The sequence below is a fragment of the Hemitrygon akajei genome, chromosome 18 (genome assembly GCF_048418815.1).
Source record: "Hemitrygon akajei chromosome 18, sHemAka1.3, whole genome shotgun sequence".
Taxonomy (NCBI): Eukaryota; Metazoa; Chordata; class Chondrichthyes; order Myliobatiformes; family Dasyatidae; genus Hemitrygon; species Hemitrygon akajei.
In genome coordinates this window covers 63,711,579-63,737,462 of record NC_133141.1, presented here as the reverse complement: position 1 = coordinate 63,737,462, position 25,884 = coordinate 63,711,579, and the positions used below count along the sequence as shown (strand labels likewise).

The 25,884-nt window shown below is 41.6% G+C and overlaps 1 protein-coding gene across 5 annotated transcripts in view; it reads left to right on the top strand.

Moving 5' to 3' along the window:
• Positions 1 to 25,884, top strand: part of swi5 (SWI5 homologous recombination repair protein) — a 55,734-nt gene that overhangs the window by 13,182 nt on the left and 16,668 nt on the right. For 4 of the 5 annotated variants that reach the window (XM_073071743.1, XM_073071745.1, XM_073071744.1 and 1 more), the window contains exons 2-3: positions 3,366 to 3,414; positions 4,317 to 4,438. In XM_073071743.1, coding sequence (XP_072927844.1) covers positions 3,366 to 3,414; positions 4,317 to 4,438 — 171 coding nt within the window. Of the gene's footprint in view, positions 1 to 3,365; positions 3,415 to 4,316; positions 4,439 to 8,918; positions 9,014 to 16,594; positions 17,763 to 25,884 lie in introns of those variants that run through there. The other variant, XM_073071741.1, reaches the window with a different exon arrangement.

Here is a 25,884-nt window from a genome sequence, read left to right as displayed (position 1 = left end):
TATATTTGTTAAAGAAGGGTTGGTTGACTTGTGTTGAAAAAGGTATAGAAGAAATAGATTTAAGGTTGTATGTGTCCTACCAATCCAAAGTATTGGTCAACAAGCCTATGAAGTGTGGTACTTATTAGGCACTGTCAAGATTAATACTCGAGATCAATCTTGGCAGTGCTCCATTCTGCCTTTGCCTTGAAATGTGCCTCTCCCAGGCAATACCAGAGTGGAGAAATATTGGTTATATTTAAAGCAGAAGTTAAGTTCTTGAATAACTTCACTCACCTCAACACTAAACTGATTCCTCAACCTGACAACTTACTTTCAAGGACTGTACATCTCGTGTTGTCAATTTTATTTATTGTGTATTTATTTTTTGTATCTGCACAGTTTGACTTTTGCACATAGCTTGTTTGTCTGCCTTTATATGTGGTTTTTCATTGATTTTATTGTATCTTTGTATTGACTGTGAATGCCTGCAAGAAAATGAATCGCAGAGTAGTGTATGGTGATGCATATATACTTTGATAAATTTAGTTTAAACTTTGATTAGCAAGGGTGTCAAAGGTAACTGGGAGAAGGCTGGAGATTGGGGTTGAGAGGAATGATAAATCAGCCATGATGGAATGATGGGTAGACCTAATGTGCTGAATGGCCTAATTCTGCTCTCATGTCTTAAGTAAATGTTTTACCAGTTGTCTGAGAGATAATCTTCTGGGACATCATGTCAGAAGTCTCCATGCATCAATCTGGAAACTCACATCAGAGAACATATCAAATCAATTCAAATTCAAATGAAGGGCTGACAAGTGGAGACCGGATGCCAGTTTAGTGTAATTGAGACAAAATCAATTGAATTGTTAAAGAACTATTTTGATGGCAAATGAGCAGCGTTTTTCATTCATTTCAAATAAAAGATTTAAGAGGAGTTGAATAGTGATGTCCATGTATGTCATTCTGTTGCTGATGACAGAGGAGAGGCTTAATAGAAATGAATGTTTCACTTGGGCTGTAAAGCTATGAGCAGATCTTCCATCTGCAGTGATGTGGAAAATGTCAGTTCAGAACACCACAGTGTAAATGCTGGCAGTTTGTAGAGGACAAAGAAGTCTGGAAATCTGAAATAAAAACAAATACTTGACAGGAGAGATTCTGCAGATGCTGGATATCCAGAGTAACACACACAAAATGTTGGAGGAGCTTTCCTTTGAAACACTTCGGCCTCAGCCCGAAACATCAACTCTATTCCTCTTCATAGATGCTGCCTGGCCTGCTGAGTTCTTCCATCATTTTGTGTGTGTTGCTTTGAATTTCCAGCATTTTACGTGTGTTACAGCAAATGCTCGGAACTGTTGGTAGGTCAGGCAGCATCTGTGGAAACAGAAACCATGAATATTTCCGACCTGCAACCTTTCATTGGAACTCAGAATCACTGACTTGTAGGATGTGAAAGTAGTTGTGTGGCAGTACAAAAATAACGAATGAATTCATGAACTTTCAGCAATTTGATAACCATATAACCATATAACAATCACAGCATGGAAACAGGCCATTCCGGCTCTCCTAGTCCGTGCCGAACTCTTAATCTCACCTAGTCCCACCTACCCGCACTCAGCCCATAACCCTCCACTCCTTTCCTGTCCATATACCTATCCAATTTTACCTTAAATGACACAACTGAACTGGCCTCTACTACTTCTACAGGAAGCTCATTCCACACAGCTATCACTCTCTGAGTAAAGAAATACCCCCTCATGTTTCCCTTAAACTTTTGCCCCCTAACTCTCAAATCATGTCCTCTCATTTGAATCTCCCCTACTCTCAATGGAAACAGCCTATTCACGTCAACTCTATCTATCCCTCTCAAAATTTTAAATACCTCGATCAAATCCCCCCTCAACCTTCTACGCTCCAATGAATAGAGACCTAACTTGTTCAACCTTTCTCTGTAACTTAAGTGCTGAAACCCAGGTAACATCCTAGTAAATCGTCTCTGCACTCTCTCTAATTTATTGATATCTTTCCTATAATTCGGTGACCAGAACTGTACACAATATTCCAAATTTGGCCTTACCAATGCCTTGTACAATTTTAACATTACATCCCAACTTCTGTACTCAATGCTCTGATTTATAAAGGCCAGCATTCCAAAAGCCTTCTTCACCACCCTATCTACATGAGACTCCACCTTCAGGGAACTATGCACTGTTATTCCTAGATCTCTCTGTTCCACTGCATTCCTCAATGCCCTACCATTTACCCTGTATGTTCTATTTGGATTATTCCTGCCAAAATGTAGAACCTTACACTTCTCAGCATTAAACTCCATCTGCCAACATTCAGCCCATTCTTCTAACCGGCATAAATCTCCCTGCAAGCTTTGAAAACCCACCTCATTATCCACAACACCTCCTACCTTAGTATCATCGGCATACTTACTAATCCAATTTACCACCCCATCATCCAGATCATTTATGTATATTACAAACAACATTGGGCCCAAAACAGATCCCTGAGGCACCCCGCTAGTCACCGGCCTCCATCCCGATAAACAATTATCCACCACTACTCTCTGGCATCTCCCATCTAGCCACTGTTGAATCCATTTTATTACTCCAGCATTAATACCTAACGACTGAACCTTCTTAACTAACCTTCCATGTGGAACTTTGTCAAAGGCCTTGCAAAGGCCTTGATAGTAGAAGGAAAGATCATTGGGTAAGAGGTTAAAGTAAGCTCATTTTGAGCCACAGAAAAGTTAAATCAGAAGCATTGTCGCTGTGATCATCATCACTGCATGGAGTTCCAAGTAGGACAGAGGTGTCCCTTGAGGAAGAACTTAGAATATTATAGCATAGTACAGACCCTTTGCCCCAAGATGTTGTGCCGACCTTTTAATGTACTCTTCAGATCAATCTGACCCTTTCCTCCCACATGCCCTCCATTTTTATATCATCCATGTGCCTATCTAAGAGTCTCTTAAATATCCCTAATGTATCTGCCTCCAACACCACCCATGGCATTGCATATACTGTTATATATTGCATATATAACACCCACCATTCTGTATTTTTTTAACTTACTCTGACATCCACCCCCCCCCCATGCTTTCATCCAATCACCTTAAAATTATACCCCCTGGGAAATTGTCTCTGGTTGTCCACGTGATCTGTGCCTCTTATCTATCAAGTCACCTCTTATCCTCCTTTGCTCCAAAGAAAAATGCCCTGGCTCACAAGAGTTGGGTGTATTCATGTGGCAAGATAATATGAAATCTTTCTTGATCGATGAACCAAGATGTAAAAAGACAGTTGTGGGCCAAGTCAAAATATTGTAGTATATGTTTTGACTAATGGTGTTTCTCTTGTTCACAGGACACCTGTTGGACCATCCAAAAAATTAACTGCAAGCTTTAAGTCACCAGTGAGTATCTGAATGCCCTCTCAAGTGGGTCTGCAGGCAGATTTGAAAAGACAGATTAAAGTAATGAAGTTTAAAACAAAACCAGAAAAGATTGGAAATACTTGGAAGATCATGTTGCATTTGTGTGAAGTAAAACTGAGTTAAAGTTCCAGACTGATGACAGGTCTGAAACATTATCTGTTTCTCTTCCCACAGATGCAGCCTGACTTGCTGAGTGTTTCCAGCATTTCCTGGTTTTGTTTTAGATCTGCAGTGTTTATTTTATTTAGAGGTACAGCACAGTAACAGGCACTTCCAGTCCAACGAGCCTGTGTTGTCCAATTACACCAACCATCAAATGTGACCAGGTAGTCTACTAACCCATACATCTTTGGAATGTGGGCGGAAACATGTTACCCAAAGGAAACCCACATGGTCATGGGGAGAACATACAAACTCCTTACAAACAGTGACAGAAATGATCCTGGGTCGTTGGTATTGTAATGGAGATAGCATAAGATAAAAGAGGAGAATTGGGCTGTTTGGCCCATTGAGTCTGCTCTGACAATCGATCATGGCTGATTTATTACCCATCTCAACACTTCTCTGGTTATGCTAACCTAGCATTTTCAATTTTTATTAAGAATTAAGTTATTTTTAAACTTTTCATTATGAAAATCAAGTTCTTAAGCAATTTCCTGTCCATTTTCTCCCTTTGAAAAGAGAAACTAATTTCCTTTTACTTTATTAACTGTGAGATACTATACTTCATACTGAATCTACTGTTTAATTTCTTCCTTTAAAATAAAAGCAAAAAAATGCTGGAAACATTCATTAGATCAGATAGCATCTGTAGAGAAAGAAACAGTTAATATTTTAGATCCAAGCCCATTCATTACTGCTGTCACTAAATTTTCTCTCAGCTACAGTCTCTATCAACCCACCGGAGTACAGAGCTCAATGCTACTGATCTTCAGACTGAACTTGCAAATCTGAAGAAGAAATCTGAAGAGCTGGACCGGCAGATTGCTGAACTGATCTCAGAGTAAGTTTGTTGTTTGCCTTGATCATGCAAATTTTTGACAAGAGGCCAAAAACCTGCTATGCTATTTAGAACATAAATAGTACAGGGCCTTCAGCCTATAATTCTTTTAACATATTCCAAAATCAATCTAACTCTTCCCTCAATTCAAATATTGAACATAGAACTCAATTTTTCTTTTCTAGGAATAAAACAATTAATGCTGGTGACAGTCAGCTTGTCAGGCAGTGTCTGTGCAAAGAGAAACTGAGGTAACATTTCAGTTGGATGACCTTTCATCGTGTCCTTGAACAGTGACATTCCCGGTCATCTTAACACGTACATACAGGCTGGATGAACTCAGCAGGTCGGGCAGCATCCGTTGAAATGGGCAGTCAACGGATGCTGACCGACCTGCTGAGTTCATCCAGCTTGTTTGTACGTGTTGGTTTGACCACAGTATCTGCAGTGTACTTTGTGTTCCTGGTCATCTTAGAGGGCAGTTAAGAGTCTACAATTGGGTCAGCCAAGACCCTTTGTTAAGAAAGATCAAGTGTAAACTTGATTTCTCTCTCTCCATAGATGCTGACTGCCTGTCGACTATTTTCAGCATTTTCTGTTTATTGTAGACTTGTAGCAATTGCAGTTTTCCTGTAGAAATTCTGAAGATGGGTTATTATCAGACATAGTTCCATTTATACCATGACTTAAATCTGTCAAATTTAGAACTTTGTTCGAATTAAGTTTATTATCAAAGTATACGTATGTCACTGTGGACGACCTTGAGTCCTCTGAAAAATGAATTTATTCACTCAGTCTAACAGATAAAATTCAGAGAGAACTCAGTGGGTAAGGTAGCATCTTCAGAAGCAAATGGAGAGTCAATGTTTTGGAAAACCTCAAGGTAGGTTATTAGATATAATCTTTAGGTCCTACACACAAAATGCTGGAACTTTGGGAAACCAAATGTTGACTGTCCTTCAACCTCCATCGATGCTGTCTGACCTGGTGAGTGCTTCCAGCAGTTTGGGTGTGTTCTAGATTTCCAGCCAACTGTCTTGTGTCTGCACTGTATTGAACAGTATACAGATAATTTAGTCTTTTCCCTCAGGAGCACCATATTATTCGGTGTAGGAATGGATGAGTTGCCTATTGAGACTAGCAGAGGTAGTTATTGGGACCCTAATACTCATCCGATTCAGGAAGTTGGAGTATATGTATCCAGAGAGATAAATGAATTGTGACTTTAAAAAAAACACAGTTCTAGTTCTTACTTCAGTGGTTGGTAAGTTGATGGAGAAGATCCTGAGAGGCAGGATTTATGAACATTTGGAGACGTATAATATGATTAGGAGTAGTCAGCATGGTTTTGTCAAGGGCAGGTTGTGCCTTACGAGCCTGATTGAATTTTTTGAGGATGTGACTAAACATATTGATGAAGGTAGAGCAGTGAATGTAGTGTATATGGATTTCAGCAAGGCATTTGATAAGGTACCCCATGCTTATTGAGAAAGTAAAGAGGCATGGGATCCAAGGGGGCCTTGCTTTGTGGATCCAGAACTGGCTTGCCCACAGAAGGAAAAGAGTGGTTGTAGATGGGTCATATTCTGCATGGAGGTTGGTGACCAATGGAGTGCCTCAGGGATCGGTTCTGGGACCCATTCTCTTTGTGATTGGGGGGATGGGTTAGTAAATTTCCTGATGACACAAAGGTTGGGGGTGTTGTGGATAGTGTGGAGGGCTGTCAGAGGTTACAGCGGGACATTGATAGGATGCAAAACTGGGCTGAGAAGTGGCAGATGGAGTTCAACCCAGATAAGTGTGAGGTGGTTCATTTTGGTAGGTCAAATATGATGGCAGAATATAGTATTAATGGTAAGACTCTTGGCAGTGTGGAGGATCAGAGGGATCTTGGGGTCTGAGTCCATAGGACATTCAAAGCTGCGATGCAGGTTGACTGTGTGGTTAAGAAGGCATACAGTGTATGCATACAGTTAAAGCATACATATAAAGCATACAGTTGACCTTCATCAATCGTGGGATTGAATTTAGGAGCCGAGAGGTAATGTTGCAGCCATATAGGACCCTGGTCAGACCCCACTTGGAGTACTGTGCTCAGTTCTGGTCACCTCACCTCACTACAGAAAGGATGTGAAAATGATAGGGTGCAGAGGAGATTTACAAGGATGTTGCCTGGATTGGGGAGCATGCCTTAAGAGAATAGGTTGAGTGAACTTGGCCTTTTCTCCTTGAAGTGACGAAGGATAAGAGGTGACCTGATAGAGGTATACAAGATGTTTGTGTTAAGAAGGCATTGGTCGTGTGGATAGTCAGAGGCTTTTTCCCAGGGCTGAAATGGCTAACACGAGAGGTCACAGTTGTAAAGTGCTTGGAAGTAAGTACAGAGGAGATGTCAGGGGTAAGTTTTTTACTCAGAGAGTGGTGAATGCGTGGAATGGGCTGCCAGTGACGGTGGTGGAGGTGGATACGATAGGTTCTTTTAAGAGACTACTGGACAGGTACATGGAGCTTAGAAAAATAGAGGGCTATGAGTAACCCTGGGTAATTTCTAAAATAAGTACATGTTCAGCACAGCATTGTGGGCCAAAGGGCCTGTATTGTGCTGTAGGTTTTCTATATTCTAGTTATTACAAACAGAGTTTAGGAAGTACAGAGTACCACCCCTTGAAGTGTAAGAGAGAGAGCTCAAAGATTTTGACACTGCACTGGTGTAGGAATGGTGATATAGTTCCTAGTCAGGATGGTGTGTGACTTGGAGGCAACTTCCAGGCAGTGGTGTTCCTGTGATTTTGCTGCTCTTGTCCTCCCAGCCGGTAGAGATTAAAGATGAAAAGATAAAGATTAACAATTAGCTTTATTTGTCGTGTAGATATCGATAGATTTTGTGAAATGTGTCGTTTGCACCAATGACCAACGTGGTCAGAGGATGCACTGGGAGCAGCCAGAAAGTGTTGCTACTCTTCTGGCGCCAACATAGCATGCTAACTTACTTAGCATGCTAACTTACTAACTTTACCGCGTATGTCTTTGGAATGTGGGAGAAAACTGGACCACCCAGAGGAATCCCACACGATCATGGAGAGCATACAGACTCCTTACAGATGGCAGTGGAATTGAACCTGGGTTACTGGTGCTGTAAGGCATTGTGCTAACCACTATGTGATTTGGTGAGTTTGGAAAGTGCTTTCTAAGATGAGTTATTTCAGTGTGTCCTGTGAATGGTAAGAACTGCTGCCACTGTGTGGTGGTGGACTGAGTGAATGGTTGTGGATGGAGAGCCCGTAAGTGGGGTGCTATGTCCTGTATTATGCTGAGCTTCTTAAGTGCTGTTAAAGTTGCACTTATCCAGACGTGGACAGTATTCCATCATACTGCTGACAAGCCTTGTAGATGGTGGACAGGTTTTGGGGAGTTAATCACCACAGGATTCCCAACCTTTGACTTGTTCTTGTAGCTATATTGGAGATAAAAAGTTATCATGTTACCCTGTATGATATGCTGCCCTGAATTTGCAATGTGGAGGTACAGTCGGCCCTCCTTATCCGTGAGGGATTGGTTCCGGGACCCCTTGCGGATGCTCAAGTCCCTTATTCAACCTGTATCAATGCGGTGGACCTTAGGACCCAATGGAACCCCAGACCTTATTTAACCTGTCTCAGTGCGATGGACATTACGACCCGGCGGCGGAGCTCTGAATCTGCAGTGTTTCTGTTCACGAAAATAATCACGATCACGATTGAAAATGAAGTGGAAATAATAAAGCGATCGGAAAGAAGTGAAACGCCTTCGGTCATTGGAAAAGTGTTAGGCTACGTCGGTCAATGACCGGAGCAATTTTAATGGATAAAGTGAGAAAGGCCCTGCCCCAATGAAAGCTACAATTATTACCAAGCAACACAGTGGTTTAATTATTGGGTTTTGTGGTTTTGTGGTTTTTGATCTTTGACATCAACCTGGCACGGATGGAGAGCGCACTCGGGAGCGGTCTGTCACTGGATCGAACTCGGGAACTTCCCGAGCCCAGCGCTGAAACATATGTTCTTAAGTGTCTTATATGCATAGAAAGGTAAAATACATACTATATACGAATGCAAACGTTTGACTAACTGACGCTAAATAATACCGGATGTGCCTGTTCCAACTTAGTAAGAGAACTTCCGAATTTTTTTGATCCCGATCCACGATAACCCACGCACATCCTCCCGTATACTTTAAATCATCTCTAGATTACTTATAATACCTGATACAATGCAAATGCTATGTAAAATAGTTGTTATACTGCATTGTTTAGGGAATAATGACAAGAAAAAAACGACTGTACATGCTCGAACAACAAGTGCCGGAAGAGCACTTCCGGGTTTTCGCAATTCGCGGTTGGTTGAATTCGCGGATAAGGAGGGCCGACTGTACCTCAACGTTAAGGTTAAGTACAAGATGTGACTGCGTGTGTACAGGAATCACTAGTATACTTCTTTGGTTGCAGAGGATATACTCTCGAAGAACTTGGCCAGCACATTGACCAGCTCCATGAGTACAATGACGTCAAAGATGTAGGTCAGATTCTGTTGGGAAAACTGGGTAAGAACTTGTTACGGTCAGTTGAAAGTGACATATCATCCAGAAATCAAGGGAAATGGACCATATCCCCCAAAATCAAAATGTCCCTCTGTTAATAGGATTATGATCTCTTTATAGAATATGTAATAAATATATTAAAATTCGTTCCATATTCTTTTCTGATCCAGCAAAGTACAATAGCAAACAAAGGAGTCACTAACGTGTTAAATCACAAGAAATCACTATTAGAATTGTATAAAATATGCAATACAAAATGGAAAGCAAATGGTTAATGAAATAGCAGTACAGAAAACAAGCTAATACTTATCCACTGAATGATAAGATCTACAGAATGCCAGAGGGAACCACAGACCTGACAACTTTTCACGCCATCTTCTCTCTCTTACCCTTCTCCATCTCTTAGCACTGGTACTAGTTGTGACCTAGCCTAAGAGAAGATTTCCCCCTATACAAAGAAAGTGCAACACACATAAAATGCTTGAAGAACTCAGCAGATCAGGCAGTATCCATCAAAAGAAATAGTTGATATTTTGGGACTTCATTAGAACCTTCATCAGAGAAAGTGCCTCTTTTTATACCCTTCAAGATCCATTCAAAACTCTTACCCCAGTGCTTTCCCAAGATAAGGTCTTATTTGGGAGCTGCACCTGCACTATGATCTCGCCTTCCCCGGACAAACACCTGTTCATTGTTATCTTCTCTCAAGTCTGTAGACTTGTACTCCTTTAACTTTCTCAAAATAATCCCACTTCTCGGGTACTGTCATTTTGTCTTACAGACGCCATTTCAGTTTAGAATATACCAAGGAGGAATTGTATTTAAATCTCTCCTTACACTATCATATATCACAGAAAAATGCCCTTCTTGCCCACCTTGTTCATGCCAACCCTGACGACCAGCTAGGCTAGTCCCATCTGCTTCTGGTAAGCCCTTAACCCTCTGCACATTTCCTATCTAAGTAACTATCCAAACGCCTCTTAAATATTCAGATTCATTTATTGCACATACATCAAAGCATGCAGTGAAATGTGTAATTTCTATTATCAACCAACAACCGACATACAGTATATCAATAAGATTGAAAGAGTGCAGAGAAAATTATGAAGGGTATTGCCAGGATATGAGGACCAGAGTTAATGGGAAAAGTTTGTTTAGCTTAAGATTTCATTCCCTAGAACATAGGAGACTGAAGGTAGACTTGATAAGAGGTATACTAAATTATGAGGGGTATAGAGGTTTTTCCACTGAGGTTAGGTGAAATGACACCTAGAGGTCATGGGTTAAGGGTGAAAGGTGAAATGTTTAAAGGGAACCTGCAGGGAACTTCTTCACTCAGAGGGTGGTGATAGTGTGGAACGAGCCGTGAGCGGAAGTGGTGGATGCGGGTTTGATTTCAACATTTAAGAGAAATTTGGATAGGTACGTGGATGGCCTATGGTCCGGGTGTAGGTCAATGGGATGAAGCAGGTTAATACTTCAGCTCAGACTAGATAGGCTGAATGGCCTCTTACTGTGCTCTAGTCTATGACTCTATACCCAAGGAAGTGCTGGGGGCAGCCAACATAGCATGCTCACAATTCTCTGCATGACAACACAGAGCAGAACAAGCAACATCAGTGAAACAAGCCCCATTCCTCCCTCTCTTTAAAGGGGATGTGAATAGCAAGTGTTTTACTAGAGAGTGGTGGGTGTCTGGAGCACACTTCTGGGGTAGTGTAGACACATGAAAATGCAGGGAATTGGATATTACATAGAACATAGATAGAATAGTACAGCACATTACAGGCCCTTCGGCCCACAATATTGTGCCAACCCTCAAACCCTGCCTCCCATATAACCCCCACCTTAAATTCCTCCATATACCTGTCTAGTAGTCTCTTAAACCTCACTAGTGTATCTGCCTCCACCACTGACTCAGGCAGTGCATTCCACGCACCAACCACTCTCTGAGTGAAAAACCTTCCTCTAATATCCCCCTTGAACTTCCCTCCCCTTACCTTAAAGCCATGTCCTCTTGTACTGAGCGGTGGTGCCCTGGGGAAGAGGCACTGGCTGTCCACTCTTATCTATTCCTCTTAATATCTTGTATACCTCTATCATTTCTCCTCTCATCTCCTTTCCAAAGAGTAAAGCCCTAGCTCCCTTAATCTCTGATCATAATCCAGCCTCTCTAAACCAGGCAGCATCCTGGTAAATCTCCTCTGTACCCTTTCCAATGCTCCCACATCCTTCCTATAGTGAGGCGACAGAACTGGACACAGTACTCCAAGTGTGGCCTAACTAGAGTTTTATAGAGCTGCATCATTACATCACGACTCTTAAACTCTATCCCTCGACTTATGAAAGCTAACACTACATAAGCTTTCTTAACTACCCTATCTACCTGTGAGGCAACTTTCAGGGATCTGTGGACATGTACCCCCAGATCCCTCTGCTCCTCCCCACTCCCAAGTATCCTGCCATTTACTTTGTACTCTGCCTTGGAGTTTGTCTTTCCAAAGTGTACCACCTCACACTTCTCCGGGTTGAACTCCATCTGCCACTTCTCAGCCCACTTCTGCATCCTATCAATGTCTCTCTGCAATCTTCAACAATCCTGTACACTATCTACAACACCACCAACCTTTGGGTCGTCTGCAATGTTGCCAAACCAACCTTCTATCCCCACATCGTTAATAAAAATCACGAAAAGTAGATGTCCCAGAACCGATCCTTGTGGGACACCACTAGTCACAACCATCCAATCCGAATGTACTCCCTCCACCATGACCCTCTGCCTTCTGCAGGCAAACCAATTCTGAATCCACCTGGCCAAACTTCTCTGGATCCCATGCCTTCTGACTTTCTGAATAAGCCTACTGTGTGGAACCTTGTCAAATGCCTTACTAAAATCCATGTAGATCACATCCACTGCACTACCCAAATCTATATGCCTGATCACCTCCTCAAGGAGCTCTATATATAACCATATAACAATTACAGCATGGAAACAGGCATCTTGGCCCTTCTAGTCCATGCCGAATGCTTACTCTCACCTAGTCCCACCGACCTGCACTCAGCCCATAACCCTCCATTCCTTTCCTGTTCATATACCTATCCAATTTTACTTTAAATGACAATACCGAACCTGCCTCTACCACTTCTACTGGAAGCTCGTTCCACACAGCTACCACTCTGAGTAAAGAAATTCCCTCTCGTGTTACCCTTAAACTTCTGCCCCTAACTCTCAACTCATGTCCTCTTGTTTGAATCTCCACTACTCTCAATGGAAAAAGCCTATCCATGTCAACTCTATCTATCCCCCTCAATTTTAAATATCTCTATCAAGTCCCCCTCAACCTTCTACGCTCCAAAGAATAAGGACCTAACTTGTTCAACCTTTCCCTGTAACTTAGGTGCTGAAACCCAGGTAACATTCTAGTAAATCTTCTCTGTACTCTATTTTGTTGACATCTTTCCTATAATTTGGTGACCAGAACTGTACACAATACTCCAAATTTGGCCTTAACAATGCCTTGTACAATTTTAACATTACATCCCAACTCCTATAATCAATGCACTGATTTATAAAGGCCAGCATACCAAAAGCTTTCTTCACCACCCTATCCACATGAGATTCCACCTTCAGGGAACTATGCACCATTAATCCGAGATCACTCTGTTCTACTGCATTCTTCAATGCCCTACCATTTACCATGTATGTCCTATTTGGATTATTCCTACCAAAATGTAGCACTTCACATTTATCAGCATTAAACTCCATCTGCCATCGTTCAGCCCACTCTTCTAACTGGCCTAAATCTCTCTGCAAGCTTTGAAAACCTACTTCATTATCCACAACGCCACCTACCTTAGTATCATCTGCATACTTACTAATCCAATTTACCACCCCATCATCCAGATCATTAATGTATATGACAAACAACATTGGACCCAGTACAGATCCCTGAGGCACACCACTAGTCACCGGCCTCCAACCTGACAAACCTATCAGGCTTGTTAGACACGATCTGCCCTTCACAAAGCCATGCTGATTGTCGCTGATCAGACCATGATTCTCTAAATGCCCATAGATCCTATCTCTAAGAATCTTTTCCAACAGCTTTCCCACTACAGACGCAAGGCTCGCTGGTCTGTAATTACCCGGACTATCACTACTAACTTTTTTCAACAAGGGGACAACATTCGCCTCACTCCAATCCTCTGGTACCATTCCCATGGACAACGAGGACATAAAGTTCCTTGCCAGAGGTTCAGCAATCTCTTCCCTCGCCTTGTGGAGCAGCCTGGGGAATATTCCGTCAGACCCCGGGGACTTATCCGTCCTAATGTATTTTAACAACTCCAACACCTCCTCTCCCTTAATATCAACATGCTCCAGAACATCAACCTCACTCATTGTCCTCATCGTCATCTAGTTCCCTCTCATTGGTGAATACCAAAGAGAAGTATTCATTGAGGACCTCGTTCACTTCCACAGCCTCCAGGCACATCTTCCCATCTTTATCTCTAATCGGTCCTACCTTCACTCCTGTCATCCTTTTGTTCTTCACATAACTGAAGAACGCCTTGGGGTTTTCCTTTACCCTACTTGCCAAGGCCTTCTCATGCCCCCTTCTTGCTCTTCTCAGCCCCTTCTTAAGCTCCTTTCTTGCTACCCTATATTCCTCAATAGACCCATCTGATCCTTGCTTCCTAAACCTCATGTATGCTGCCTTCTTCCACCTGACTAGATTTTCCACCTCACTTGTCACCCATGGTTCCTTCACCCTACCATTCTTTATCTTCCTCACCAGGACAAATTTATCCCTAACATCCTGCAAGAGATCCTTAAACAACGACCACATGTCCGTAGTATATTTCCCTGTAAAAACATCATCCCAGTTCACACCTGCAAGTTCTAGCCTTATAGTCTCAGTTTGCCCTTCCCCAATTAAAAATTTTCCTGTTCTCTCTGATTCTATCCTTTTCCATGATAATACTAAAGGCCAGGGAGCGGTGGTCACTTTCCCCCAGATGCTCACCGACTGAGAGATCTGTGACCTGACCCAGTTCATTACCCAATACTAGATCTAGTATGGCATTCCCCCAGTCGGCCTGTCAACATACTTGACAGGAATCCGTCCTGGACACACTTAACAAACTCTGCCCCGACTAAACCATTGGAACTAATCAGGTGCCAATCAATATTAGGGAAGTTAAAGTCACCCATGATAACAACCCTGTTATTTTTGCACCTTTCCAAAATCTGCCTCCCAATCTGCTCCTCACTATCTCTGCTGCTTCCAGGGGGTCTATGGAATACTCCTAATAGAGTAACTGCTCCCTTCCTGTTCCTGACTTCCACCCATACTGACTCAAAAGAGGATCCTGCTACATTACTCACCCTTTCTGTAGCTGTAATAGTATCCCTGACCAGTAATGCCACCCCTCCTTCCTCTCCCCCCCCCCCCCATCCCTTTTAAAGCACTGAAATCCAGGAATATTGAGAATCCATTCCTGCCCTGGTGCCAGCCAAGTCTCAGTAATGGCCACTACATCATAATTCCATGTATGTATCCAAGCTCTCAGTTCTTCACCTTTGTTCCTGATGCTTCTTGCCTTGAAGTACACACACTTTAGCCCTTCTACCTTACTACCTTTACACCCTTTATTCTGCTGCTCTTTCCTCAAAGCCTCTCTATATGTTAGATCTGGCTTTACTCCATGCACTTCTTTCACAGCTGTATCACACCGGGTCCCATCCCCCTCGCAACTTAGTTTAAACCCTCCCGAACCATGCTAGCAAACCTACCAGCAAGGATATTGCTCCCCCTCGAGTTCAGGTGCAACCCATCCAATCTGTACAGGTCCCACCTTCCCCAGAAGAGATCCCAATGGTCCAAAAATCTAAAACCCTGCCCCCTGCACCAACTCCTCAGTCACGCATTCAACTGCCATTTCCTCCAATTCTTACCATCACTATCATGTAGTACTGGCAACAATCCTGAGAACGCCACCCTCGAGGTCCTGTTCTTCAGCCTTCTGCCTAGTTCCCGAAACTCACACTTCAGGACCTCATCCCTCTTCCTGCCTACATCGTTGGTACCAACATGTATCACGACTTCTGGTAGCTTTCCCTCTCGTACCAGGATGTCATGCACCCGGTCAGAGACATGTTTGGTGCCTCCCGGGAGGCAACAAACCATGCAGGTGTCCTTCTCACGTCCACAAAATCTCCTGTCTGCTCCCCTGACTATAGAGTCCCCAATGACAACAGCTCTCCTCTTCTCCGTCCCATCCTTCCGCACCACAGGGTCAGACTCAGTGCCAGAGGCCCTGCCACTGTGACTCACACCTGGTCAGTCATCCCCACCAACAGTATCCAGGACAGTAAACTTATTATTCACAGGAATGGCTATAGGGGTGCTCTGCACTACATGTCTACTATCCTTCGCTTTCCCCCCTCTGACTGTCACCCAACGACCTGCTTCCGGCAGCCTAGGTGTGACTACCTCCCTGTAGCTCTCATCTATGGCTGCCTCATTCTCCCTTATGAATCGAAGGTCATCCAGCTGCTGCTCCAGATTCCTCACACGGTCTTCCAGATCGCCCAGCCGCATGCACTTCAGGCAGATGTGACTGCGGGAGAGGGGAATTCCCCCAAGACTGCCACATCTCACAGGAGAGGCACATCACCATCTCAGGAGGCATTGTAAAGACTAACTGGGAACAAGCTCGTCCTCCGCCTCTTCTCGTCAAAGCCTCAAATCTCCACTCCTTCACTGGCTGCTTTCCACAGGCTGCTTTGCTTGAGCTACCCCTCTATTTATTTGTTTGAGCTTTTCAAACTGCTTGGTCACCTGACCTCGATTGCCCAATCAGCTGCTTTCTGCTGAGTCTGAGCTATTCAAATCTTGATTATCTAATCAACGGCTTTCTGCTGAGCTATTCAAATCTTGATTGACTTGATTGCACAGTCCAACTGCCAAAACTGCCAGAATCTCTCGAGTCAAAGCCTTAAATCTCCACTCCTTCACTGACCCACTCACTCACTGGCCGCTTTCCACTTTCCATAGTATGAATTATGTACAGGCAGAAAAGATTAAATTTAATTTGGCATTGTGTTCTGCACAGACAGCTTGAGTTAAAGAGCCCCTTCTTATGCTATACTATTTTCTAAAATCCCCTCTCATTCTTAAGAAAATCAGTAAGGGTCTGTCTTGTTCTCTATTGTCCAAAGGCCAATGAAAGCCATGAGTGATTAAATTGCAAAAGAGAAATATGCACATGCATGCCTGGTAGCCCTTCTGTAAAATGGCTGGAGATATTAAAGATATTGCATTAATCAAGTAGATGTTTTATTTTGGTCTCTACATGAACTGGAGTTAGTTACCGCAAAAACGAAGATGGCTTTGTTCATGCATACAGAAATACATAGCAAACTCTGTTTTCAAAACCAGTGCGTTCCTGTTGAAGTAATTGTTTGCATGGTATAGCTTCACATACTGTAAATCACAGCTTCCAGGGTTATCACTGCTGCTGTCTCTGCCTTACTGAGCCAGCTCCTGTAATAATTTCCCTTTGTTGTCTTTGCTCCAGCTATAGTCAGAGGGGTCACCATCAAGGATCTGTATGGTGAATTCGGCCTGGAGTTGGATGACTAGACTGCATCAAGACAGAAGCTGGAGGGGAGGTGCCTTTCCCTCTCACTGTTTGGGTCATTGTGTCACTCCAATCAGCACAAATGTTGGGGAGCAGGGAGAAGAACTAGGCCCAAAAGCCTTTAGAATACTGGTGGGCGGATTTGGATCTTGATGGAATGATCCAAAACACTCGGATTTAAATGAAATTGATCCAGTGGCATACCAACAGTCATGGATTTTGTTGAACAGTTGACATGGCAGGCACAAATTGCTGGAGAAACTCAGCAGTTCATGCAGCATCTATAGAGAGGAATAAACGACCCTTCTTCAGAACCTCTCGGCCCAAAATGCTGACTCTTTATTCCGCTCCATTGATGCTGCCAGACCTGCTAATTCCCTCCAGCATTTTGTGTGTGTTGCTCTGGATTTCCAGCATGTATGGAATCTCTTTTTGTTTGTATCATGGCAGCCACTACGATTATGCTTAAATGTTCACCTGTAACCCCCTGAGCCCCTTGCTTACAGGGAGAGTTTGCTGTTGTGTTATCAGGAGAACTCACCATTGTCGAGCTCCTTTACCCAGTCTGTCCATTCTGAGTAGAATGGATTAGATGGTGAATAACATTATTTAGAAATAACTTCTGCTTTCAGACATCAGTTCATTTATATTCCTTTGCTCCAGACACAAGTTTTAATGTCAGGTTAGCAATGGAATTAACCCTTAGATTTCCAAGCATATTTTGCCCTGTCGTTGGGGAGTTTTTTGTACGGACAGTGCACGTTGATGGTTATTCCCTCATTGAGACATCACTCCTGAGTTCAGCCCTGTTCTGACTAGATTTCCTCACATGTCATTGTAATAGTGAGGGGTAGCTAGGTGGTGATTGGGTTAGGAGATCTAACAAACTGCTTGTAAACCCATTGCTGGGTGTAAACTACTCAAAGGTTAATCGTTGTGCAGTAAACTCTGGCCAGAGTACATATGTCAGAATTAAACCTGCACTTGCCCCTCAATGTTGACAGGACATCAAGTAAGAAAATTGTCCTAATTTATGAGCCGATGCTTGTACATTGAAGATAGTGGTGCAAAATTGATTAATAAAAGTGTATTCATTTTTTTTAAATTTTGCCTCTTATTTGATAGTGATTTTTTTTTCTCATTTCCATTACATTACTGTTATAGTGCTGAGTCACTTTATCATTTTCTGTCACTTTGTATTTCAGATACTCCTACACCTAGTATCACTATGTCTATCTATAAAAGCTAATCTTATGTATATAGACACACTCAGCACTTACTCGTACATTGTGTTTTATAGGATTACTTTTATATTTATATTTATTGTGTTTTTATGCAACATTGGATCCAGAGTAACAATCACTTTGTTCTCCTTTACAGTTGTGTACTGATGAATTACAATAAGCAATCTTGAATTTTTAATCTTGACAATTCTTATGAGCTGCATTCTGCTGAAGAAAAGTAGATTTTCGTAAAGACAACTGTGTGCCCAGGAGCATCAATTTGAATGGGCTGCCAGCAACGGTGGTGGAGGCAGATACGATAGGGTCTTTTAAGAGACGCTGGATAGCTACATGGAGCTTAGAAAAATAGAGGGCTATGGGTAACCCTAGGTAGTTCTAAGGTTCAGCACAGCTTTGTGGGCCGAAGGGCCTGTATTGTGATATGTGTTTTCTATGTTTCTAAACACACCTCCTCCTCTGCAATAATGACAATTTACATCACTAACATTCTAGTATCTTTGTTAAAAGAACAAAATTTTTAACGAGAAATTCTGAGTAATTTTGGGAAATATTCCAGCGTTTGTAAATGGCCTTTCTGAATCTCTCAGTGTTCAATCAGAACCAGGTCAGAATCACTATCATGTCATGAAATTTGTTGTTTTGCAGTAGCAGTGTAGCACGATGCATAATATAAAAACAATAAATTACGATAAGAAATATATATAATTATATGCAGTATATATTTTATTTAAAAGATTAAGAGAGCAAAAAAAAGCATTGTCCATTCAGAAATCTGAATCCGTGATAGTATCATGGGCCGGTGAGATAGACCAGAGGAGGGGGAGGGGAAGTTGTAAAGTGGCTGTAGTGAATGTAGCTGCTGTGTTCTCACAGAGAACTTGCTTTGAGTGCCAGCAACTAGGGCACGTAGCAAGGAACTGCTGGAATAGACGTGGAAAGGTAAAGGAGATGATTTTTACAGCTGCGACTTCTCGGACCATGGTTGGAGGTAGTGTCCTGAAAAGAGAGATGTGAAAATCACTCACCAAAGCAGGTGGAATCCACAGCTGTACCCTCTCTTTCTGATTTAACTGTTGACTATATTATAGAGCTAGTGAGGGCAGGCAAACGCTGATGGCAGCCTCTATGGCCAATGGTGGTCATCCACAGATGTACACAAGAGGTTTATTGGGGAGCAGCAATGTGAAATGTTAGTGGACACGGGGTCGTCGGTATCGGTAACTTGCCCACGAGTGGAGAGGCGAGTTACAGGAGGTGAAACAATGAGGGTGGTGAGGTCAGCCTTAGGTACTTGAGGTTGAGGGATTGCAGATTCCTGTAGATTTTTGGGTGTGCACAAACAATGAAGGTACTATCCTGGGGATAAGGCAGGTGCTATCATAGACTCAGGGAAAGGAGAAATAACATGGACAAGACAGGGACAGTGAACGTGTATGACCCTCAAAGCAGCTAACATGGCCCACAGAAAGACAGCAGCCCCAAACAGAGAAGAGAGACAGCGATGTGTGGGAATCATGCCAGGGCGTCCCAAGGAGAGAGGCCAAGCAGTCAGGAGTGGTTAGAAATAGTGCAGCTGCCTGAGGTGATCACCGTAAAGGCTCGCCAGAAAGGGAACGAGAGGGCAGACTCAGTGTGAGCAGGGCAGCGGAAGAACAAGATGCAACAGAAACTACAAATGCCAAGTTAGTAAGATTACAGGGAGATGTGAAGGACCACATTGAGGGGTCTAGCAAAGCAGCAGCGATATATTGCGGATCGGAGAAAGCTAGGGGGAGAGAGAAGATAGTCCTCCCATGGCCAAGTGACCAAGTCATGGTAAGGGAGTTGGCTGAAAAGACAGGTTTCACTCCCAGGTGGTGCTCTTGAAGAATGACGCCTGTGTTGGTGTACAAATCCGGCATTGCAGTCACTGGACTCAGCCCACATGACAGAGTGTACCCAGTAACAGTGTAATTACAGAAAACCTAAGTGATGAACACCAGCCAGCTGCACCAGACCTGACCACAGTTGATAGAAGCAGACCCACAGCAAACGCAAAGGCAGAGGACACCGAGAGTGCATGACAGAAAGCCGTGACTAGCATGTTAAAGTGCAATGTTAATGGTACTGTGTAATGAAGGTTGTTTGCTGAAGGTAGATAATTAGTTGTATAGCATAGAATAGAAAAGATACTGGGGGAAAATAGATGGGAATGGATCCAAGTTACAGCAGGGACATTTCTTTAGCAGTTTGAACGGGGCACGACTGCACAAGCATGTGAAGGTCGGCCTCTGAGACAGCAGGAGAGTTTAAAAAGTGAGCAGATTAACAGAGCAGGCGATGGAGTAGTGGGTGACAGAGAAGTGTTACGTACCCGTGACACGTGACTGGGGTTGAAGTTATACTGGACTTGAGGTAATGGTCTTGTGATGGTGGAGTGACGTCATTTTCCCGCCAGTAGAGGTCATGTGACAGGTTTTTTTTTACAGGGTATAAAAGGAAGACCCCACCCTGTCAGGTGGGGCAGTTTGTGGCTGGATTTGCCAAGTTGACTTCATGCCACTGCGTGATTTAATGTGATGACGCAATTTAGTTAAAAGATGAAGTTTTATCTAATGCCTAAAGTTTAAAAGGTCATTGCCAGCAGTTTCTTACAATACTGCTAGTGGAGAGTGAAGATAAAAGTTTAGGAAGTTAAAGATCGAGGAGAATCGAATTTCGACGGTGGATTGGGTTCGACCTTGTGTGATCCTCATTCGGAAGGATTTCGTTGACTGTTCTCGTGTTAATCTCTGCGGGAAAGCAGGAGATTGAGAATAGTGTGGAAGAAGAGGTCAGTGCTTTTAAACCGTTACGCTTCATAAAGTTCTACATGGGAAGAGTTCGACGCCGGGGATCGAAGGACAATGACGTGGAAGAGAATTTTAAATCGCCTTAAAAAGTCTCTCCTTTTAAATGGACTGTGAGCATTTTGATCTTTCAGCATACCGCTTTAAAGAACTTTTTTTTTTCAACATCGCTTTAAGAACTGTTTTTGCTGCATCGCTTTAAGAACTGTGAAGCTGCCGCACAGCAGCTGATTTCCGGTTACGTTAGTGTTTGTTTACTTTTGGGGGGTTTGTTTTCAGTGTTTAATAAACGTGTTATTTGTTATAAAAACCCTTGCCTAACTCACATATATTTATTGTTGCCTGAATACGTAACATAAATATGGGGACTGCGTCTGGATTGGATCGTTTGAGTTTAAATGCTTGTTAACTTTTGAATCGGTGTTTTGGAAACGGGGAATACTCGATTCTTTTGTTTGATTGGCTTGTGAGTGGTATTCGGCAACGATGAATATTGATGAGTTTCTGGATTCGCCAGACGCGGATTTGTTAGCGAAGGCGAAAAAAACTGAGGTGACTGAGATAGCTAGTAGATTGCAACTTAAAGGTATTTTGACGACTACATCAAAAGCTGTTATACAGAGAAAAATCGCATCACACTTTGTGGCTTCGGGTGATTTTGATGAATCGATTTTAGAATCGTTTCCAATAAGTAATATGGAGATGCAGTTGCAAATTGAACAAATGAAGTTGGATCAAAGTAAAGCAGAATTGGAGCGTTGTAAATTGGAAGCTGAACAGAAAAAGTGGGAGTTTGATTATGCAATGGAGGAATTAAGGTCTGGGAATCAGTCTGCTGGTTCTAAAAAGCCGTTTGTTGCTAGTCAAGAAATTAAATTGGTCCCACCATTTAGTGAAACAGAAGTGGAAAGATATTTTCAACATTTTGAAACTATTGCTCGGATGTCAGAGTGGCCGAGAGATAAATGGTCAGTGTTGTTACAGAGTGTAATTAAAGGCAAAGCACAACAAGTTTACACAGCTTTAACTGCTGCGCAAGCACTTGATTATGATATTGTGAAGATGCATATTCTCAAAGCGTACGAATTAGTCCCAGAAGCATATAGAGAAAGATTCAGGAGTTTGAAAAAGTCTGTAGAAAAGACTTATGTGGAATTTGCCTATGATAAAGCTGTGTGTTTTGAGAGATGGGTTTCTTCTAAAAATGTAAATGAGGACTATGATACATTGAGAGAGCTGATTTTAATGGAGGAGTTTAAAAGAAGTATTCCTGTTGAAGTAAGGACCTACTTAAATGAGAGGGATACTGATAAATTGCAGGACTGTGCTAGATTAGCTGATGAGTATGTTTTGATCCATAAGAATAAATTTCCTCAGGGTAGAATTTTTAAGAGGAAAAATAATATGGAGACTCAAGGTAAATCAGAAATTAAATCAGAGGTTAATGAGAAAGGTAAGGAGGAAGGAAAACCTGTGAAGGAAAGACAGTTTGGTCTTATTTGTAACTATTGTAAGAAGCCTGGCCATGTAATAGCTAACTGTTTCAGATTGAAGAAGAAAGAGAAGGAAGCAGTTCCAGATGCTTGTGTGCAACATACTGAAGCACCTGTAAAATTACAGGGTTTGGTAAACACAAATGAGGATTTGTTAGAGTCTGACCAAGTTAGAAAGGGATATGATCATTTTATAACTGAAGGGTTTGTATCCTTGAAAGAAGGATCTACTCTGGTGCCGATAAAAATCCTTAGGGATACTGGAGCTTCTCAATCACTGATGTTGGACAGTGTATTGAAGTTTAATGAAGAGAGTGATACTGGTGAGGTAAATTACATAAGAGGTGTTGGGAGTGATTTTATGCCTGTACATTTACATAAAGTAAATTTAAAATCAGGGTTAGTTACAGGATTTGTTAAAGTAGGATTACAGCATAGCTTACCTGTGAAGGGTATTTCTTTATTGTTAGGTAATGACTTGGCAGGTGGACAAGTTTTTCCTGAAGTGCATTTGACAATGGAGTCAGAGGAACCAGAGATGAATTCTAACACAGATTCTTCCTGTGTTGTGACTAGAGCTATGGCTAAAAAGATTGATGTGCAGAATGAGGTTGTTACTCATGACTGTTCAACTCCGGATTCGAGTTTTGAGGATGTGTCAGAGACTTTCTTACCTTCGTTGTTTGAACAAGATTCTGGGAGTAAGTCTGACTATGAAGATTTATCTCTGTCTCGGAAGGAGATGATAGCAGAGCAGAATAGAGATCCTGAGATTATAAAATTAAGGGAACAAGCTTTACTAGGTAGTGAAATTGAGAAGGTGTCAGTAGGAAATTACTTGGAAAAAGGAGTGTTGATGAGGAAGTGGAGGTCGCCTACAATTCCTGCAAGTGAGGAATGGAATGTTGTTTACCAGGTAGTTGTTCCTAAAGTTTATCGGAATGAGATTTTGACTTTAGCTCATAGTGTGCCTTTAGGTGGACATCAAGGGGTAAGGAAAACTGTGGACAAAATTTTAAAACATTTTTACTGGCCTGGTCTAAGAAAAGATGTGGCGATGTTTTGTAAAATGTGCCATACTTGTCAAATTGTGGGTAAACCAAATCAGGTTACACCAGTAGCTCCATTACAACCTATTCCAGCATTCGGTGAACCGTTTTCTAAAGTTATTGTAGATTGTGTTGGTCCATTACCAAAGACAAAAACTGGTTTATCAGTATTTGTTGACTATCATGTGTACTTCGTCTAGGTTTCCAGAGGCAGTACCACTTAGGAATATAAAAGCTAAAACTGTGACAAAGGCTCTTATAAAATTCTTTACTTATTTTGGATTGCCTAAGGAAATACAAACTGATCAAGGCAGTAATTTTATGTCTGGATTGTTTCAACAGATAGTTTATAAATTGGGAGCTAAGCAAATCACTTCGTCTGCATACCATCCAGAATCGCAAGGTGCCTTGGAGAGGTTTCATTCTACTCTCAAGAATATGATTAGGACATATTGTGTGGAAAATGAAAGTGACTGGGATGAGGGTATAAACTTACTTTTATTTGCAGTAAGGGAATCGGTACAGGAATCTTTAGGTTTTAGTCCATTTGAACTTGTGTTTGGGCATAGAGTTAGAGGACCTTTAGCTTTATTGAAAGAACAGTGGATTAGTAAGGAAGTGCACACTAATTTGTTGGACTATGTTTTGAAATTTAAGGACAGGTTACATAAAGCTTGTAGCTTAGCCAAGGAAAATTTAAAGTTGGTTCAGGAGAAAATGAAAACTTGGTATGATAAAGAAGCTAGGATGAGGATGTTTAAGCCTGGAGATAAGGTGTTGGTTCTTTTCCCAGTGCAGACAAATCCTTTACAAGCTAGATTTCATGGTCCTTATGAAATTGTGTCTAAAATCAATGATGTGGATTACGTAATTAAAAACTCCAGATCGTAGAAGGTCAACACAACTTTACCATATAAATATGATAAAACCATATTTTGGGAAACAATCTGATACTGTGACTGTTGTGGTTAGTGAGAATGAGTTTGATGTAACTGGGAACATGATAGATGATTCATCTGACTTTCATTCTAAATCCAACATTGTTTCTGTTAGGTTACCAAATTCAACCATTCTGGAAAATATGGATGAGAAATTAGCACATTTACAGCTAGAGCAGAAACAACAGATGAAAGAATTGATTTTTAAATATAAGGATTTGTTTCCAGATGTTCCGAGAAAGACTACTATAGCTTCACATGATGTAGATGTTGGAGATGCCAAACCTATCAAACAACATCCATATAGGATGAACATGAAAAAGTGTGAACTTGCTGAGAAAGAAATTGAATACATGTTAGAGAATGATATTATTAGACATTCTAACTCGAATTGGAGTTCGCCATGTGTTATGGTGCCAAAACCAGATGGTAGTATTAGGTTTTGTACGGACTATAGGAAGGTGAATGCTGTAACGAAAACAGATACATATCCAATTCCTAGAGTAGATGATTGTGTAGATAAAGTTGGAAAAGCAAAGTTCCTTACAAAGATTGATTTATTGAAAGGGTATTGGTGTGTTCCATTAACGCACAGAGGTAGAGAGATTTCTGCATTTGTAACTCCATCTGGGTTATATGAGTATAATGTTCTTCCATTTGGGATGAAGAATGCCCCAGGTACTTTCCAGAGGATGATTAACTCTGTGATTCAGGGATTGAAAGATACTGATGCTTATATTGATGATTTAGTGACAGGAAATGATACTTGGGAAGCACACATTATTGCGGTAGAGAAATTGTTTGAAAGGCTTTCAAAAGCTAACTTAACTATTAATTTAGCTAAGAGTGAATTTGGACATGCCACTGTGACTTACCTTGGTTATGTTGTGGGTCAAGGTAAGGTAGCTCCTGTTCAGGCAAAAGTTCAGGCAATTTTAGAGATTCCCACTCCGACGGGGAAAAAAACTCTCAGAAGATTTTTGGGAATGGTAGGATATTATCGGAAATTTTGTAAGAATTTTGCTAATGTTGCCCTTCCATTAACTAACCTTTTGCAGAAGAATGTGAGGTTTGTGTGGACAGTGCCTTGTCAAGAAGCATTTGAAAAATTGAAAACAATGATATGTCAACAACCTGTGCTTAAGGCACCTGACTTTGAAAAACCTTTTTCATTAGCTGTAGATGCTAGTGATGAGGCTGCGGGAGCAGTATTGATGCAAAGGAATGAGGGTGATGAGGTTGATCATCCAGTAGCTTACTTTTCTAAGAAATTTAATATGCATCAAAGAAATTATTCGACAATAGAGAAAGAATTGTTATCTCTTGTTTTAGCTTTAGAATATTTTGAGGTATATGTTGGTACAACTCAAAAACCACTTACTGTTTACACTGATCATAATCCGTTAGTTTTTCTGAGTAAGATGAAAAACAAAAACAGAAGATTATTAAATTGGAGTTTGATGTTGCAAGAGTACAATATTGTGATAACTCATGTTAAAGGTAAAGATAATGTGGTTGCTGATTGTCTATCTCGATGTTGAATGTACAATGTAATTTTTTTTTGGAGGGGTTATTTTTCTGATTGTAACACTCCTACTGTATTGTGAGTTGTAAGCTGTTATGTGATGGTATTGTATATTGTGTATGTTATAAAATTTATACATTTGTTTTTCTT